At 32.8% G+C, this 18,395-nt stretch overlaps 1 protein-coding gene across 4 annotated transcripts in view; it reads left to right on the forward strand.

The window, feature by feature from the left end:
• Nucleotides 1-18,395, forward strand: part of LOC103575181 (DNA-binding protein RFX2) — a 246,426-nt gene that overhangs the window by 201,155 nt on the left and 26,876 nt on the right. For all 4 annotated transcript variants that reach the window (XM_053737591.1, XM_053737601.1, XM_053737602.1 and 1 more), the window contains one exon: nucleotides 16,666-16,847. In XM_053737591.1, the coding sequence (XP_053593566.1) occupies nucleotides 16,666-16,847 (182 nt within the window). The remainder of the gene's footprint in view (nucleotides 1-16,665; nucleotides 16,848-18,395) is intronic.

The raw sequence follows: 18,395 nt of genomic DNA on the forward strand, positions 1-18,395 counted from the left end.
ACGCTGGACATAAGTTAGATGGGCGCATGGCACAGTGTAGTTTTAGTATTGCGAGTATATTACCGGTTTTGTAAAATAATAATTGGATAAACTGAACTTTATTAATCACGAATAATAAATATAAGAATAAAAGTATAACGCAAGTAAATTGCTAGTAATATTAAATTATATACAAGTTAAGTGCCCGAGTTATAAATAATGCAAGTAGATTGCTCGAATTAAACAGAATCCCAAGTAAATTGATAGTATATCACAATAGTAGATAAATTATGCATCTTGTTGCTAATTGATCCAGGATCGAAGTGCAGGCTCGGTAATTAAGGGCATAGAACTCGCCTGCAGGCTCTGTCCCTCATCACTCTGAAGGACATGTGTCGACGTGATAACTAGTCGTGTGACCACGGCACCATGGCATGCAATTTCCGACGGCAATGAGACGGAGAAAAACAGAAACTGCAAGGCTGAGGACGACAAAGACAATTCACATTGTCTCAATTTATCAACTGGACATTCAATGTAATCATCAGTCAGTTTATAATAGAATATATAGTTACTCTTGTTAAGTCTGGCCTCTTGAGTAGGCTGTACCCCGCCGTGATTTGTCTTAAAAAATTATGGCGCCCGAAAAAGCTCGTAGATTAGAGATCATTAGGTGATGGATGAAGGCAAGTGTGTATAACGGCATGTCTCGTAGATTAGAGATCATTAAGTGATGGATGAAGGCAAGTGTATATAACGGCATGTCTGAAATCTTTGTAATTGTAAGTGGACGAAACCCTTTTTAGGGTATTGAGGTGAAGTTACGTCTCATCACTAATCTATGTCAATATGTGGTCACCATGTCGACCAATACAGGGAATTGGTACCACGGGGGGCCTTTTCAAGCCCACTTCGACCAGAGTCTCTTTATTTCCTGAGGTGGTAGCAGTGTTTGGCCCAAGAGTAGAAGGAACTCCTTGTGGTTGTGGTTAGATGCCACGTGCGATGAAGATTTTTGATTATACCTCCGGTTAACGTCCACCTTAGTCAACAATCGATTATATTTTTCGGCTGAGTGTCGTCTGGGGTGGGAATAAGGATGCCCCACAACGCGTGTATGCCTAAAAGGGTGCGGAAACGCCCTCCCGTAAAACGGAGGTCGACTTCGGTCTCGTTACATTAATCAATTTGTTGTCTGGCCGAAGTAGGTATTAGCGTGGATGGTCTTAGAGTCTTGCAGATAAACTTGCGGAACGATAGGACCGGAACACTAGGGACAGGTGCCTTGTAGGAAGAGGAACGTAATGATGCTTTTCTTCTGCGAGAGCTGCACACAGCAGCATGTGACAAAGGTTTCAATATACCCGGTTTCGGCAGTGATATGCAGCTCGCTGCCACAACTGGGGAAAGGCTATTTGCGGCTTTTTTCTTAACGAATCCAATGTATAAAATTGATTCAAATTTCTCAACTGAACATTTTGCACTGCATATGCGCTCAAATAGTGGGTCCTGGCACATATCTCTGTATGTGGTCTCTCCATATCTTCAGTGTCGCGATGATATCATAAATCACATCACGCAACTAAATAGGGTGGTCCAAGCACTGAGAGAGGAAAGGGTATTCTTAGGAATGGATAGGGCGGATCCCAAACGGTTTAACCTTGTATTGTCCGACTGGAAAAAGTTTCACACAGCTTAGCCGAAACGTGCACAAGCAAACCTTGCAGGACTCGAGCTGAGGTCGATGGCAGCCGTGGAAAGATATGCTGATGCACTCACTAAAACCATAGTAGAGTCATCTGAAATAGCAATCCTACAGAAAACACCGATGTAAAATCATATCTATGGTGGACCAGAGAGCTCACAAGGAAGAAACGATAAGTATACAAAGCAAGAAGAGGATACCAGAGAGAAAAAGAAACAGAACAAAGGACAGAACTAATAAAAGCATACTTGGCACTTTGCAAAGAATACTCTAGACGGATAAAAAGACAGAGAGAAAACAACTGACGAGAGCTTAACACATCGAACGATAACAAGTTGCCCTGGGGCACCGTTTACAAACTCCAGGCAAACAAACACCGAGTTAACAGAGTGCTCACCTCACTTCAACGTGACGGACAATCACCAGATAAAAGTTTAAGGACACAGCTAGCTGCATTCTCAACACACATTGTTGACGGCGAACTAGAAAAAGAAAAAAGATTGCTTTGCATAATTTATAGTTTGTAATTACAATCATTCCAGCCAATTCGGGCCTTGAAATTATTGTAATTTATTGTTAGCAAGTTCCCGCGTTAACTCCGGCTTTCAATAATGATGGCTAGTAATTCTCCCCTGTCTCTTTCGTTCTTTAACCTCGTAATATCCGTCGTCTCTTTATCCTCACTTTTACTCAGTAAATTAGGATAGCTTATTAATATTCATTGTAAATTAGTATGAGGTTTCACAATTAAATTGAAACGGTCGAATAAGGCATAATGATAAATTTAATAATTTAATTATCGCTTCGTTTTACGTGAAGTGAGTTAAGATTTAGATAATTACTTGTACAGCTGTTGCATCGTACTCATCCAGTCGCTGGACTGACTCTCCTTCGTTCTTGTTCCGGACTCACTATATATATTATCTGGTTCGGGTCCCTTTGGCTTACCCCACGAAATTCATCCCTACTAATTAACTTAGTTTACGAGTTGGTCAGATATTCGGCGTCTTCCCGATTTGCACGAAACCTAATGACACGTCGTATCATATAGTATCGCTCGACCCGGTAGCAACTAAGACCAGTATCAACCGTTGAAAATTGAATTTCAAAATCAATAAAGTAGCCATGGAGACCTAATTTATCCTGTTACAACATTAGTATTGTATCTAATTATTTTTGTCAATTTAATTCAAATGCTCATTTTTGTGCAACATTAGTAATTTGACGGGTTATAATATTTGATTATTTTCCAAAAATTTACTTACCAATTCATTTGATGGTAACGGCATCTCGCAGCCACTCATTGGTACGATGGTAACTAAGTAGTTCCATGCAAGTGGCATCAGCGTATGTAGTAACTGAATTGAATATTTACATGACGTTTCTAAAGCGTCGAATTGTTTTTCTATTGCTGGACAACGGAAAGTGAATTCGGAATCCATTTCTAAGAACAGTTTTATTAATCGATAATAACTGTTATTTCTTAGATTACATCAGGTAAAATACCGACAGATACCGGTTATCATTGCCTTATAATGAAATGTCCTTTGCAACCTCTTTACCCTTTTTATCCAAAATCAAATTTCTTATCAATTTACTTCACAATTTATTGTAATAATTATGTTTACTAAATTTTAATTAAAATTAAAATCTTATTATAATAATTTAATTTAATAGTTAACTCTAGCTACCTTGTCAAGAATTAATATTCGTAATGATTAATTTATTTTAATTTCACAATCAATTTTGGCTTCCTTGCCGAGAATCATTTTTTTTTACCAATCACTAATGGGAACTAGGTAATTAGTAAATTCAGGCCCTCGTGCCGGAAATTTGTTCATTTATAATATCCCTAGCAGATCCGAATTACAGTAAATTGCCGTAGTTTACCGTAAATAACCGTAAGGTACCGCAATTTATGGCACCCGGAAGAATCGCCGTAATTTATCGCGAATTACCGTAATTTACAGTAAACTACCGCAAATCACGGCAAGCTACGGTAAAATACCGTATTTTACGGCAAATGTACGGTAAAATTGCGGCAATCCGCCATAAAAATTGCAGTAATACTGCGGTATTTAACGACAAAAGTGTGGCATTTTTCCGCAAATTTGCCGTAATTTACGGTATTCAGAAGAATGCCCGTCAAATACGGTATTTTACCGCAAATTTCCCGTAATTTACGGTATTCAGAAGAAGTTCTGTAAACTACGGCATTTTGCCGTATATTACGGCAATTTAGGCAAATTGCGGTAATCTTACATAAATTACAATAATCTACTGCAAATTACGGTAAATTTCCGTACTTTGCGGCAAATTTGTAGTAATTTACCGTAATTCGGATCCGCTAGGGTAAATTCTGGCTTTGTTGCCGACAATTTAATTGAACAAACACATGATTAATTATCAATTTATTTGTTTATAGTAAATTCTGACTTTCCTGCCGCGAATCTATTTTACCGGGGACACTGATTTAACACTCAATTTCGAACTTTTGTACAGAAAATACGCACGGTGTTTTCAAGAATTATCTTGGTCTTCACTCTGTTTCCTGCTTTCTGAGTAAAATTCACGACCAGATCTGCGCCCATCTAACTTGTCGGTTCTCCTTTTTGCAGGCACTATCTTACGTTTCTATTTCTTAAACTAGAACATTTTCGGCAGTTATCAGAAAATGGCTTTCCCACTTACTTAAAATTGAGACTGACGTTCGAGCTTCTTAAATTATCGCGCCCCACGATAAGTCAACAAACTAATACTGGTACTCATTAGGGGTTACGGCTCGGGTAACTGAGCAGTCGCGGAAAATCACGATTATCCTTGATGATGAATAAATTTTATTCCATTACAACTTATATCAAAATAATAAAATACTTAAACCAGAAATAACACAAAAACTAGAAATAATAACACACTTAAATTGAAAATAATAACATCTGTAGAATTAAGCGAATGCATAAAAGGATTCTGGTGTAGGTTTGGTTGTTTCAATAATTAAAATTACACAAAAACTTAAAGATGATAAATCAGCTGATTTATTCACACTATTTACACTGAAATATTGTGAGAATTAATATTTAATAGCGAATGCGACTGAAGATAATACGCGTAGCGAATGCAAACTATATAAATTCACGTATAAAAATCGACATGTGGTCGGTAGCGGTTAGATATGCGGCAATTAATTTGTAATTAATTAGACACGAGCAACAATCAATTTGTTCTCAATAAATAGTAGCCTTAATTTACTATCTAATTATTGAGAATATTTTTGCGTTATAATTCAACAGAATTAAGCTTAAAAGCTATAAGAAAATTGTATAAAATAATCGAAGCGGTTTATAGCATGAGGTTGTACTGTTGAATACAAGATGTAGATCGAATTGTCATGGCGGCGTCTTCCTCCTTCGTTACCGCTCGATGGTGACGTGTGCAGCATGGCTGCACCAGCGAATTTTCCAATTGACTTAAAAGCGTGCCTTCAGGATGTAGTTAGCCGTCAATTTATCTGATTGGCCGGCTAGTAGCGGGGCTCTCATGCCGGCTTGACAAGACCATGAGTAAGAAATCGTATGTGCCGGGCCCAAATAGCGAGTGACCCGGCACTATTCTGACCTTGAAGTCAGTTGTGAGTTCGGCTTCTCAGAGACGTAGCGGCAATGCACGAAGCTTTTTAAATTAATTAAGCTCGTGACTGAACAACACCTCAATTTACAACGGTAAAAAAAAGACAAAGAAAAGAATGTTTATTGATGTACAAAATGTATGCTGTTTAGGTGTCAATATCTGGCTAACTTAGCCGCACTTCTATCCAATAAGAAGAAAGCATTGCTTCTCTAGATATACAAATGTTCTAAAATCAGTTTCACTTTCCCGCCAACATTCGTGTGGGGCATTGCACGCCAAATCGGACGGTTTTTAAATTTTTAATTTTTAATTTCCGTCATTTTTAATATTTTTTAGTACTCATCAAAAAATTGATCCTCCTAAAATCTAAGATTTTTTTTTATCATTGATTCAAAAGATATGGAATTTCCAAAATAACCGCTCTTTTCATGGTTGTTTGCTTATAACTTTTCGAAAAATGTTTTAAATAAAAAAACTCAAAAAATCAAAACGTTTTTTCATGTACTTTTGGAAAAAAAATACGTTAAATTTGTTTACTTTTTTTTACTAAATTTTGTTTGCTAAAAAATACGATTTTAAAAGTAGACAATTGAACGAGCTATTTGAAAAATTCTTTGATTGCACAGAATTCTAAGAAAATACTGAAAATCGATGTAAAAAACGATATCTAATGACAAAAATAGCAATTAATGATTTTTAATAGGAAAAAAAAGTTTTTTTAATTTTCCGGAACTACCTGAAAAGTTGTGGAATAGATAGTAGGTTGTTGTCACAAATTTTGAGGAAAATCAAAACATGCATGATTTTCAGAAAACGACTTTAAAATTTTAAAACTCGAAAATAACGCGGAAAAATTTGTCCAAAAAATTATTCGTATTTTTTTTCTAAAAGGACATGGAAAAACGAAACGTTTTTATTCTTTGAGATTTTTTATTTAAACCATTAACAGTTTTATTACCAGTAATAAAAAAATCTTGTATTTTGCAATCAAAGATGGTGGATCAGGGCAATTTAAAGCACTTCAGATTACGATCAAAATAACAAATCAAAAATAATGAAAATAAACTATCGTATATTAAACAGACATAATTAAATTGATTGATATCACAATAATCGATCGTTCAAACTAACAGATCTGCTGAAAATTAGCTTATGAGTTGATCTAAAACAAAATAAATCAACTAAAAAAATTCATCGTTGTACACATTGATAGGATCTATTCGATTCAATAATGTCGTTCATGAAATAAAATAAATAAGCTATTATTAAGAGAGGAGAATTAAGATGGGAGGGATCTGGAAAGGATAAGGAAAGAACGACCTCAATCAAAAATATGTAGATAAATCGAGTAAAATATGGATAGTCTGAATTGGGAGTTAAACGCAGACTATGTCAGTTAGCGCCAAGTGCTCTACTTGTTGAGCTATCTAGGCCGTTGCTATATTCCGTTGAATACATATATTGAGATACTGTCCATCGCACAGTAGCGTTTTCAAAATTGTGTTACTTGCGCCTCTTGTAGTGACTCGTCGTTTCTAACATGTCCTTTCCAACACGGTGTCTTAGCTGGAGTATATGAGACACACCTATCTTAAGGGTATCAACTAACGTATACTCAGAGAAAACTCTTTACATTGTTAAATTGACTTTTTCATCTTTTATTTTCAAACTCATTCACCGTAAATACTCACTTGATCGAACATATAACCATTTGTATATTTTTCTCATTCACATAAATAACGTTTCACCCTCCCTGGTATTTAACAATTTAGGCAGTAATTACTCCGTTATGATCCTATAGTTCATCGCTGAAGTGGTGACTCTAATGTAATCTCTTCTTAAGGGAAGCATTGAATACCTGTTGTTACGCATTAAAAAGTCTTGCGAGAACTCCCGTAATTTTGCCGCTAATTTCTGTCGTGTTGCCGATTACTCGGTGAGACCGGGATTATAATGCACAATTACTATAACATAAATTTTTTATGAATTCATTTTGCGCAGTGTTTCATATTTTTCGTATCCTGGTTCATTTTTTTATATTTATCACCACTGGTGTATTGCGGAGCATTTATGACCATTATCTTGCATCAGTAGTAATACAAGGAATCTTAAGTGTAAATCGAGTAGTGGAAAATGTTTTTCCGCGCTGTAATTATAATTTATCAATTTTGCGGAGTGTCGCATTCAATTTTTCAATTGTCACGTAATCGGAAATCATTTGGAGGATTAGATCAGAGCGTCAGCTAAAAATTTCTAAATGGGTAGTCATCACTAAATTTATGAAAAAAATTGAATTAAAAATAATCGTACGTACAGACGATATTAGCGCAGAAAAAATCATTGATTTGCGTAAACAAGCTGCTTAATTGACTGCTAAGCTACGTTATGACAGAGAGATGATTCTTGCCAACTCTGGTCGCACCTAATATTATAGTCGAAAAATAGGGCGCCACTGGAAGATGGACTCGGCCTTACAGAACCGGATGTTGTATGATTTTATTTTAATTAAATTAGATTAATTTACTACTCAGGGTCGTTTGTAATATTTTGTGAGTGAGAAGAGGAACTGTAGAATAGGCTGAAATAATGTTACTCCAAATTTTTAATTATTTTAAGCACCTTGCTTTTATTCTATTAACCTTATGACAATAATTATTTCTTATGACAAACTAAGATACTTATGACAAACTAATATTTATCTCGTCTCCCGGACGGTTACTTATGGCAAACTAAATTGCGTCCCCTGGACGTTTTTCTTATGGCAAACCAATATGCGTCCCCTAGACGTTTTCCACACCCGCACACCCACAATAAAATATATCTCGTCCCCTGGACGGTAAACCTTAATATTGTCCCCTGGACATTAAGCTTAACTAAATTAATAACTCGTCCCCTGGACGGTAAACCTTAATTTTAATTTAAAAACCATCCCCTGGATGTATGATTATTTAAAAGAACTTTACCTGTCCACCGGACCTAAATCACAGACACAGTTTTTCCTTACTCTAATTGACTCTACTTTACTTTATTTAATTTTGTACTCAATGACATCACTTTCTTTTACTCAATTATTAAACTTGATTTTTCAATATAAAAATTTCACTAATAAAAGTTCCAATATAAATTTTTCACCAATATTTAATTCTTATTAAATTCTACTGACTTATTTAATTCATTTTATATTTATTAATTAATTCATTTTGGTTTTAATTTAATTATTAATTAATTAATTTTCCACTGATAAATTTGCCTACTACTTTTATCAAAAATATATTCACTCGATTTTTTTTTTACTCATGACAAAATAATCCGTTTCTTTCAATTTTCTCAATAACCATTTACTGTAATTTTCTAGCGTCTTTTAACAACTCTAAGTTATTTATTTAGAAATCTTATTTTATAATTATAAAAATTATTTTATTATCACAGAACGACTAGAATTACGTTTAAAATTGACTAGAACATTCAGCCAGTGATTTGGCGTCACCAGGCCTGAATTTACGATTTTACAACACGGACAACTTTGTCTAACGCGGCCGACAGGCCTGTTATAATTTTATAATTGATATTGAATTTAATTGAATTTAATTATCAGACAATTTACGCGGAAAATTATTTTATTCCAGCCGAGAGGCCTCGAATAGAATAATTTTAGAGTTACGACAAGATGGCGAATACGCGGCAAAAGACTTGATGGAAAATTCGAGACGCGTGGTTAAACCGGCCGACGGGCCTTAAGCTACCAATCTAATTTCACGAAACCAGCAGAAAGATATTAAGTAATTTATTTATAATTAATTCGGCCCTCTAATAATTAAATTAGAGGCCCTAATTAATTATAAATTTTACCTTGAGGAAAACTCCAACAATGTCAAGATTCCAGCTGATGTCCGGGCTATTCTGCTTCTCTGGGTTTTCCTTAGCTTCGCCGCTCGAAATTTCACCCGTACTTTCTCTCGCTTAACAATGGATTTTAGCAATTGATAACCTGTTAATGATCAGTACGCATTAGTATTTTATTAAATTATTAATTATTGTAATCATCAGCCCAAAGGCCTGATAATTAATTAGACAGTTAGATTTTATTTAATCAATCGCCTCGTTCCACGTGAAGCGGACGTAGACTTATATATTTACCTTTGGTTATCCTTTGCGTCCTGCCACTGTCGTCGTCTGGACAACTCTGTTTATTTTACGTTCCGCAGTCCTTTATATCGTCTCACTTTCAGTTCACTTCCCCGGAAACCTATTCCCACTTTCTTAACTAAGGAAATGACGAACGGACGCGCCGTAGTGATCCATGCGACACCCGGTGACTAGTCGTATCACTAACTTGCAACTTACGAGGTCGTTGGCCGGTTATTGGCGGGAACGAAATTCAAATTCAAATTATTTAATTATTTACGTTCATAAATTTACCCTGTTACAACGTGGAATGCTTGCTCAGAGAAATTGTCCACGAGCACGATTCAGATTTTAGCGAGACTCTTGCCCTTAAAAAGTTAAGAAATTTTACCAGCAGATTTTATCAGCAGTGGTGGAGAGTGGTTCTTAATCGATTTCACGCCAATAATTTATGAAAGATCGAGTTACTGGGACCGAGCTTATCGTGCACACTAGCTGCGATCTATCATTTTTTCCTCGCGGCAGGATGAAATCACAAACAACATCCATAAATCAACTATTTCAACATCTTCGTGATTACGGGCTGTAAAAAACTTTCCGAAGTGCAAACTAAATAAGACTGAAGTTATGTTCCTTGCTTATTTAATCAAAGAGCACGGTATTCAATCATTACCGGAAAAAGTTGTGGATATTGTAAACCTTGAACCTTTGAAAACATTTGAAGTACGACGTGGACTCCTAGGCATTATAAATTTCTATAGAAAGTCATTAAGAACGCTGTGAAAGTTTTAGCGTGACTCAATAAAGTACTGGATAAACCCAAAATCAAAGGATGGCATTTTGTCAACTGGACAGTTAACATAAAATGCTTTTGATGCTGTCAAACAATCTCTCGCTGATACGACGCTTCTTATACACCCAAGAATCGACATAGATTGAATTGTTTTTACTGCTGCATCAGAAATAGGAATCGATGCTGTTTTTCAGCTGGACGTATATAAAGATTGGCAGCCGCGGGCTTTTTTTATCCGAAAATTACAGCCATCAACCAAAAAATTATCAATCTACAACCGCAAGTTATTTGTGATCTATGAAGTCATAAGACTTCCGGCATATTTTCAAAGGTCAACATAAAATGATTTATCCCGATCACCAACCAATTCAGCATGCATTTCAGCGGCGTGCGAAGAAAGTTCCACGATAGTAATTTTGCTGGTTAGATTTCGTCGACTAATTTACAACAGGTATCAGACATGTGTCGGGTAACTACAATATTGTTATTGATACCCAGGCCTGAGTGGAGCAGTATCCATTGCGAACACTATGCACGAACTTGTCGGTGCCTGAAAACAAGATATCGAGCTTCAGCAGCTGTTACAACAAACAACAGTGTTAAATTTAAAACGTATAAATTGTGTCAATGGTTTAACATTGGACTATGACATTGCGTCGGGTACGTTGTGAGCATACGTTCGAAAGCTGGTGAGATAAAAAGTGTTTGACTCACTACACACGCTGGCTCATCGTGTAGACGAAGGTTCATCAAAATTAGCCTCAAAACGTTAGATCTGGACGTCGATTAACGAAGATTGCCGAGGATGGGCCGAATCTTGCATCGAGTGTTAAAAGAATAAGTACATAAGCACGTATTACCGCCGGTCGCCAGTTTTAAACCATCAACTGATTGATTCGAGTATATTCATATTGATTTGTTGTCTCTAGACATATCAAAAGAGTTTAATCAATAATTGATAATTATCGACCGGTTCACTAGTTGTTCTGCTATCCAATGAAATTGAAGAAACAATAGTCCAAACACTATCGCTGTACTTGATTTCACATCTCTGAAAACTTGAACGTATCACGTTGAATCAAGGTCCGCAATTTATATCATCATTATTTTAATCACTTCTGAAATCGCATGGAATAAAATACCTACATACTACGTTATATCATCCGCAAGCCAATGGTCTCGTCAACGGATTACACCACCAGCTTAAGTCATTGCTTTTGTGTTATTAAGAGTGATGGTACCACGCATTACCAATTGTCTTACTCGGATTACGCCCAACTTAGAAAGACGACATCCAGACGACTCTGGTAAAATTACTATAGGGTGGTAAATAATATTTTTTTATAGCAAGGGGTTTCAAAAAAAAATTCGATAAAAACAAAAAATACAACAATTTTCTTCTATTTTTCTGTCGACGATATCTCTCGATCGGAAGCATTCGAAAGCCTTTATCAAGTTTTACAGCTGATTAGATTTTGAAATTAATTGATCAAACAGTTTTCAAAGTATTCTAAATAAAAAAAGAAGGAAAATGAAAAAAGAATTTTTTTTTTCGTATTTCTTAATTATCTTCTTAATTATATCAGAATCTATTTGAATAAATGATCTCAAATTTACACAAAACTCTAACTTTAGAAAAACTCTTTCAAATGCCGCAAGAACTATTTAGATCGGTTAATTTATTACAAAGATAAGAGAAGTTGACTTCTACACACACAAATACTCACGGCTACCCATCCATACACACACACGTACACATACACACGCACACGCACCTGCATAAATACAGAAACTTGGCCATCATTCTGAAAATAATCAAGATAACTTTCTAGAACCTGAAAACGTCAACATCTGATGAAAATGCGAATTTTCAAAATCGGGGTGAAAACGACAACTTTTCCAATTTTCGAAAATTTATAATTTTCTCAGTGGGAAGTTAAAGAAAATTAAAAAATTATCTACAATAATTGTTCTTTAAAATACGGCCTTGATGAATAACTTCGAAGATATAGTCATTTGTTGTTACTTGTTTTTGTTTGTTGTTAATAACACATGATGCTCACGGTCTTTTTTTTCAAGTTTTGAGTGCATCTTTTTTTTTTGGCATTATGAAGAGACTGCGTAAAAACATTAGAAGTAAACCAGTTTTTGGATAGAATTAAATTTCTTACGAAATTATTAACTTTAATTTTTAAAAAAACATCTTTCAATGCATAAATTTTTGAAAAACAAAATTTTATTCAGTACTAACGATAATGTTTTTCTAACATTTTTTAAATGCTTTAAAATGAATATGTTTGAAATTCTGTATAATTTGATAAAACTTTGTAAAATTTCAAACTGCTTTACTGTACAAAATGTATAGTGGTGATCAAATTTCACGAAGCTTTAAAAATTTTTATAAAATAATTCCTTTTCTTGCGATCTTTAATTTCATTTTTATATTATTAATTATATGTTGTATACTCTTTTATGAAATGATTAGTTCATTCAAAATTAAATGAAATCTCATTAAATTTTATAAAATTTATGATAAATCAATAAAATTTCATACCTTGATAAATTTACTATTTATTCATACACGATTACGCACGTGGGTCAGTGTAGTTGATAGCAGCAAGGAAACGGTAGGATCTTCATCAGTAGGGTAATTTTTTCATGGACTGGTCGTACCAAACAAAAAAAAATTAAAAGAAAAACTGTAGATGACACTTAACAGATTATGCAAATATAGTTGAAATTAAAATCTTCAATGGACTTAGGTTAATTTTTTTCATATTATTTTAAGGTTAAATAAAGAAGAATCGCTCATATTGTAGCGTCAAGAAATATTCTGTGATAATAAAACAGATAACCTATTCATTTAAGTTTTTTAAAAGGAATACACGTTTTAATAGTTTATGAAATTACATTGATTATTCAAATTTTGACATAAGTGGTTAAGTTGTGTATTTTTTGTTCTTCAAATATTTTTTGTAGTTCTACGTGCTTTACAAACTCTCCTGAAACAAATTAAACAAAGAAAGTAACATGATACTAACTATTTTTATTATCTTCATGATAGCATGGTTCTTCTTATGCACGATACCTTCGTATTAAGAAAATTTGATTTTTTTGTTCAATTTTGCAATGATGAAATAGAGTTGTACAGGTTTACATTTATTTTTCATAATATTTTTTATTAATACGATATAAATCGAGTTCAAATGTTCCTAGTTGCATGACAGTTATGCTTTTAAAAGTCAATAATTTACAAACTATCGAAACGAGTCTAAAATTTTGTTATATAAGGTAAAAAAAAGCCCCCATATCCGCTCAGTACCGTTAGTCGCTCACTTTAACTGTTTAAGGCGTTTTTTTATAATTTTAATAAAAAAAAATTACAACTAAAATTATTATTATTGATAAATTATTATTTGTAGATCTAAATATATCAAAATATCATGTGTCAGATTATTTTATAATAGATTATAAAGTTAAATTAAATGACTGTTTTCAAAATCGCGCTCAGCCGGACATTTTTTACTTTAAAGTTCATTCGTTAGAACAAGAAAATTTTATAAAATTTTTTGCGATTTTTGGAAGTCTGTATTTTCGTGAAAAATGATCGTATCGAAAAAATAAAAAAAGCAAATTGAAGCTTGAAATCTCTAGTTTAAAGATCTTCCAGCAAAATAATTTTTTAAACCACGGTTTTTGCGGAATCATAAGAAATAGGTCGAGACAAAATTTTTCTAAATTTTTTAGTTTTGTTTTTTAGGTTTATGGGGCCGGGAAAATTTCTTTCAAAAAAACCAATTCATGGCTCGTTTAGGAAATTAATTCAGCTATAATTTGCTTTTTTTGTTTCTCTGTACGACAATTTTCTACTGAGATAGCCTTCAAATGAAAAAGGATCCTTTTCTCTTTGATTATCGATATCTCAGCAACTAATAGTCGTACAGTAATTTCAAGAGCAGTTTGAGAAACTTGAATAAACACTCCACAAGCTCCATTTTCGACTTTTTTGAAAAAAAATTTTTTTTCATCCATAATACCAATTTGAAAAACGCACAAAAAATGGCCATTTTCTGGTTTTTTAGTCAACTCATCGCTACTTTGTAAGTATCGATAAAAAAAATAATGTTGCCAGGTGATTTTACAGCTTAATGTAACCCCATAAACCCTGAAAATTTTCAGATTGATCCATTGAACCGTTTATCTGGGTCGATTGCTTAAAGTTTTATAAAACAATTAAAGGAACAAGTTTTGTTTCTTAATTTGTGTAACCATTACAAAAATGAAAAAATTACTATTTTTGGATTTTCTTCCATTTTTACGTTAGTTGTTCGGTAAATGTATGGTAAAGAGAAAAAAAAATTTTTCCGAAAAACGAAAAAAAAAAAAAACCGAATAAAACGTAAAAAAAAAGTAAAAATTCTTGTTTTATCTCGTTTTTTGAAGAAAAATTTTTTTTCTTTACCTTACATTTACCAAATAACTAACGTAAAAATGGAAAAAAATCTGAAAAAATTAATTTTTTTATTTTGATAATGTTTACACAAATTAAGGAACAAAACTTGTTCCTTTAATTATGTTATAAAACTTTGAGCAATTGGCCCGGACAAACGGTTCAATGGATCAATCTGAAAATTTTCAGGGTTTTTGGGGGTACATTAAACTGTAAAATCACCTGGCAACATAATTTTTTTTATTGCTTTTTTTATTTTTTCGATACGATCATTTTTCACGAAAATACACCCTCGCGGTTTTGGAAATACCGAAATAATACCGGAATTATACGGTATAAATACCGCATAAATATGGTATTACTCGAGTTATTTTAGCCAGTTTTTTTGCCGCATTATTACCAAAAATTTACGAAATGAATTCCTAATATTTACGGTAATAAAACAGAAAAAATACAGTATTTTCACAGAATTAAAACAGTAATTATACAGCATATTTATAGTATATTTTCGGCATTTTTGCAACTTCAAACCGTTTACCCGTAAAAAAATTATATAAAATTTTATTCAGTTATATATAATTTTATGTAATTATATAGAACCTTATAAAGTTATATATTAAATAACTGTCATGAAAAAAAAAAAAAAAATAAAAACACCAGTTAACTCGTGGACTCGATTCCGAGACCTATTTGTTCAAAGTCTGATCTGGTAGCCATTATGGCAAATCACTTACTTGAAATATGTTACTAATTGTATTCAGATGGATACAAACAAACTTAAGAAAATTGAAAACATCAATTTTCACAGATAGTTATTTTCACTTACATGTTTTTGTTTGAGTAAGAATTGTGTGAACCAATAAAATAAAATAAAAAATATTACATTTTGCACATTTTCGATGATTTTAAATGCAGAAGCGAACAAAAAATAAAACCATATTTTTTTACAATTTTCTATTTTATCAGCGTAAGTCTGGCAAAATTGCAGGATATTGACGGTATTATTATCACAAAAACAACGATTTTATTATTACTACATTATCGTATTATAGTTTTTATACAGCATTTTATTGGTAAAAATTCGGCATTTTTACAGTAATATTACTGTAGTAACCTGGTAACTCTACGGCATAAGTGCAGTATGTATATGGCATAACTGCAGGAAAAAAACTGGCCAAAATAACCATTTTAATACCAAATTATTACGGTAAATTTACGGCATGTGCATAAATGCCGAAAATTTACGGCATTTTTACGGCATTCGCAAAACTGCGAGGGCAGACTTCCAAAAATCACTAAAAATCTTATAAAATTTTTTTTGTTCCTTTAATTTTTTGGATAAGTGTATATCTTATTAAATCAATTTTTAAAATTTATGAAATTTTATATTATAAAAGAATAAAGTTATATAATTTTTAAATTAATTTCCAAATCAATAAAGTTGTCATAGTTTAATTGATATTGTCTTTGAGCGACTATGGGGCCATGTGCTGATCGAGTAATGGCACATGACAACTTTTAGTGAGCGACTATGGGTACACTCAAGGACCTTATTTAAAAAATTAATAATCATTAATTATCAACATTATTCTTCAAATTTAATCTTTATTCTAATACTCGAAACTTCAAAAAAAAACATGGTTTTTCATTTTATTTATTAATTTATATTGAGTATTTCAATTTCACTCCAATGAAAAGTGAGCCGGTATAGGGGCTTTTACCTTGTCGTTGAACACGCATGAGTCTATGATGCTGACAATATTCATTTTTACTTCTAATGGATTTCATAAGAAATTATTTTTTAGCATGTAAAAGAACGATTTTGACTAGTCGCAACAGAATCAAAAATGGTGTGGTAATATATGCGAACATTTTGTTGCATTATAATAATCCGAATAAACATAAATTTTTTAATGATTTTTACGTATCTTATTTGGTTTCTTAATATAATTATTTTTTATTCAGATTTAAATTTCTAATCAACAGGTTCAGTGGTTATTGGAAAACTATGAGACAGCTGACGGCGTTTCTCTACCAAGATCAACGCTCTATAATCATTATTTACGTCACTGTTCCGATAATAAACTAGATCCTGTGAATGCAGCAAGTTTTGGTAAATTAATTCGATCTGTATTCCTTGGTTTGAGAACTCGACGTCTAGGAACTCGGTAAAATAATAATTATATATTTTCCTTAAATTTACCTGATTTATCTCGTGAGAGTAATCGATATCGATTATACAAATTGACTTTAAGTTGGAACGCTGAATTTTATTTATTAATATATTTATTTTAAAATTGAAAATTATAGGTGCGATTTAGCTGACAACGCGTGACAGTGTAACATAACTCTATAAACTTGTAATATAGTGAAATTTTTTGAACCTACTCGTATAAATAAGGGATTATGGTGAAATGTTTAAAAAAATAAACCACAGTTAGATTTTTATAAGAAATCTACTTAACAGTTGAAGAATTGTTCGAGTACGTCTGATTTTTTTTTTTTTTGATACTTCATATTGCAAAGTTGCAATTCATTCCAAAACTCCTTTTACTATTTATCTTGATTACTTAAATCGAGTTCTGTCGGAATCTTTGCGTTTACTTAATAATAATCATACACAATAATTTCAGAGTTGTATGTTTTTTAATTATTATCAAATTTTGAAGCTTTTGTAGTCCTAGGCAATACATAATTTATCTTGAGCGCGAAGAGCCACTCTTGAATGCTTGCTTCAGATCATTTTTGATGAAATGAGTTTTGAATTAGATTTAAATGTTGCAATATAAAATATCTGAAAAAAATTCAGGAAACACTCAATTTTTTAATATTTCTTAGACGAATTCTCTACTGTATGAATCATGCAGTAATGAATATTTATAGTAGTGACAGAGATCTGATATCGTGTTTAAAACTTTCTGTACATTAAATTATGAGTTATCCAAGGAAAATACGCTGAATTATTATTTTTTCAATTTTTCATAAATGACATCTCTTAAACAAATCAACCGATTGTGATATTTCTTACGGCAATCGACGGATTTTGTTGAGTTTTTCAACTATTTTTCGAATTGATTGATCGAGTCGTATTGCACACCTTGAACATGAAGCGGAGAGGCTGAGCTCTACTGTCGAATTTTTTAAATTTCGTGTTTTCCTCGCATTAAGCCGTACTTATTTTTGTACACCGCACTAATACGTTATGAAAAGTACATTGATAGAAAAAGAAAAAATTAATGAACAAGACTGACGCTTTTTTTTCAATTGAACAACACGCATTATTATACAAAAAAGTTCGATAAGGAAATTATGTCGTGGACGTCTTTTAGTCTATGGTTCATAAATTCTCTGTGAGCAAGATATCTCGAGAACTACTTAACAAAACAACCCATTTTTTTCACTATCTTTAGAATCATGCAGAGATGGTTCCTCTCAATACTCACTTCTGTACTCCTTTTCGTTCTTTTATATTAAATTATTATTTTTTAAACTGGTGGTTTAATATGTAAGCAAACACATACTGCAGTTATTTTTTTTTAGATTTGAAACTTGATCACTTTTAATGAGACACCTGGTTGTGCAAACTGAAAGCGGCTATATTTTACATGGAAAAAAATGTTTAAACTGAGACAAAAACTATGGGTGACATCTAGCAGAGTACTTAAATAAAATAAAAAATTAAATGTAATTAGGTCATAGTTGCCTTTTTTCTATTT

The sequence above is a fragment of the Microplitis demolitor genome, chromosome 1 (genome assembly GCF_026212275.2).
Source record: "Microplitis demolitor isolate Queensland-Clemson2020A chromosome 1, iyMicDemo2.1a, whole genome shotgun sequence".
Classification (NCBI taxonomy): domain Eukaryota; kingdom Metazoa; phylum Arthropoda; class Insecta; order Hymenoptera; family Braconidae; genus Microplitis; species Microplitis demolitor.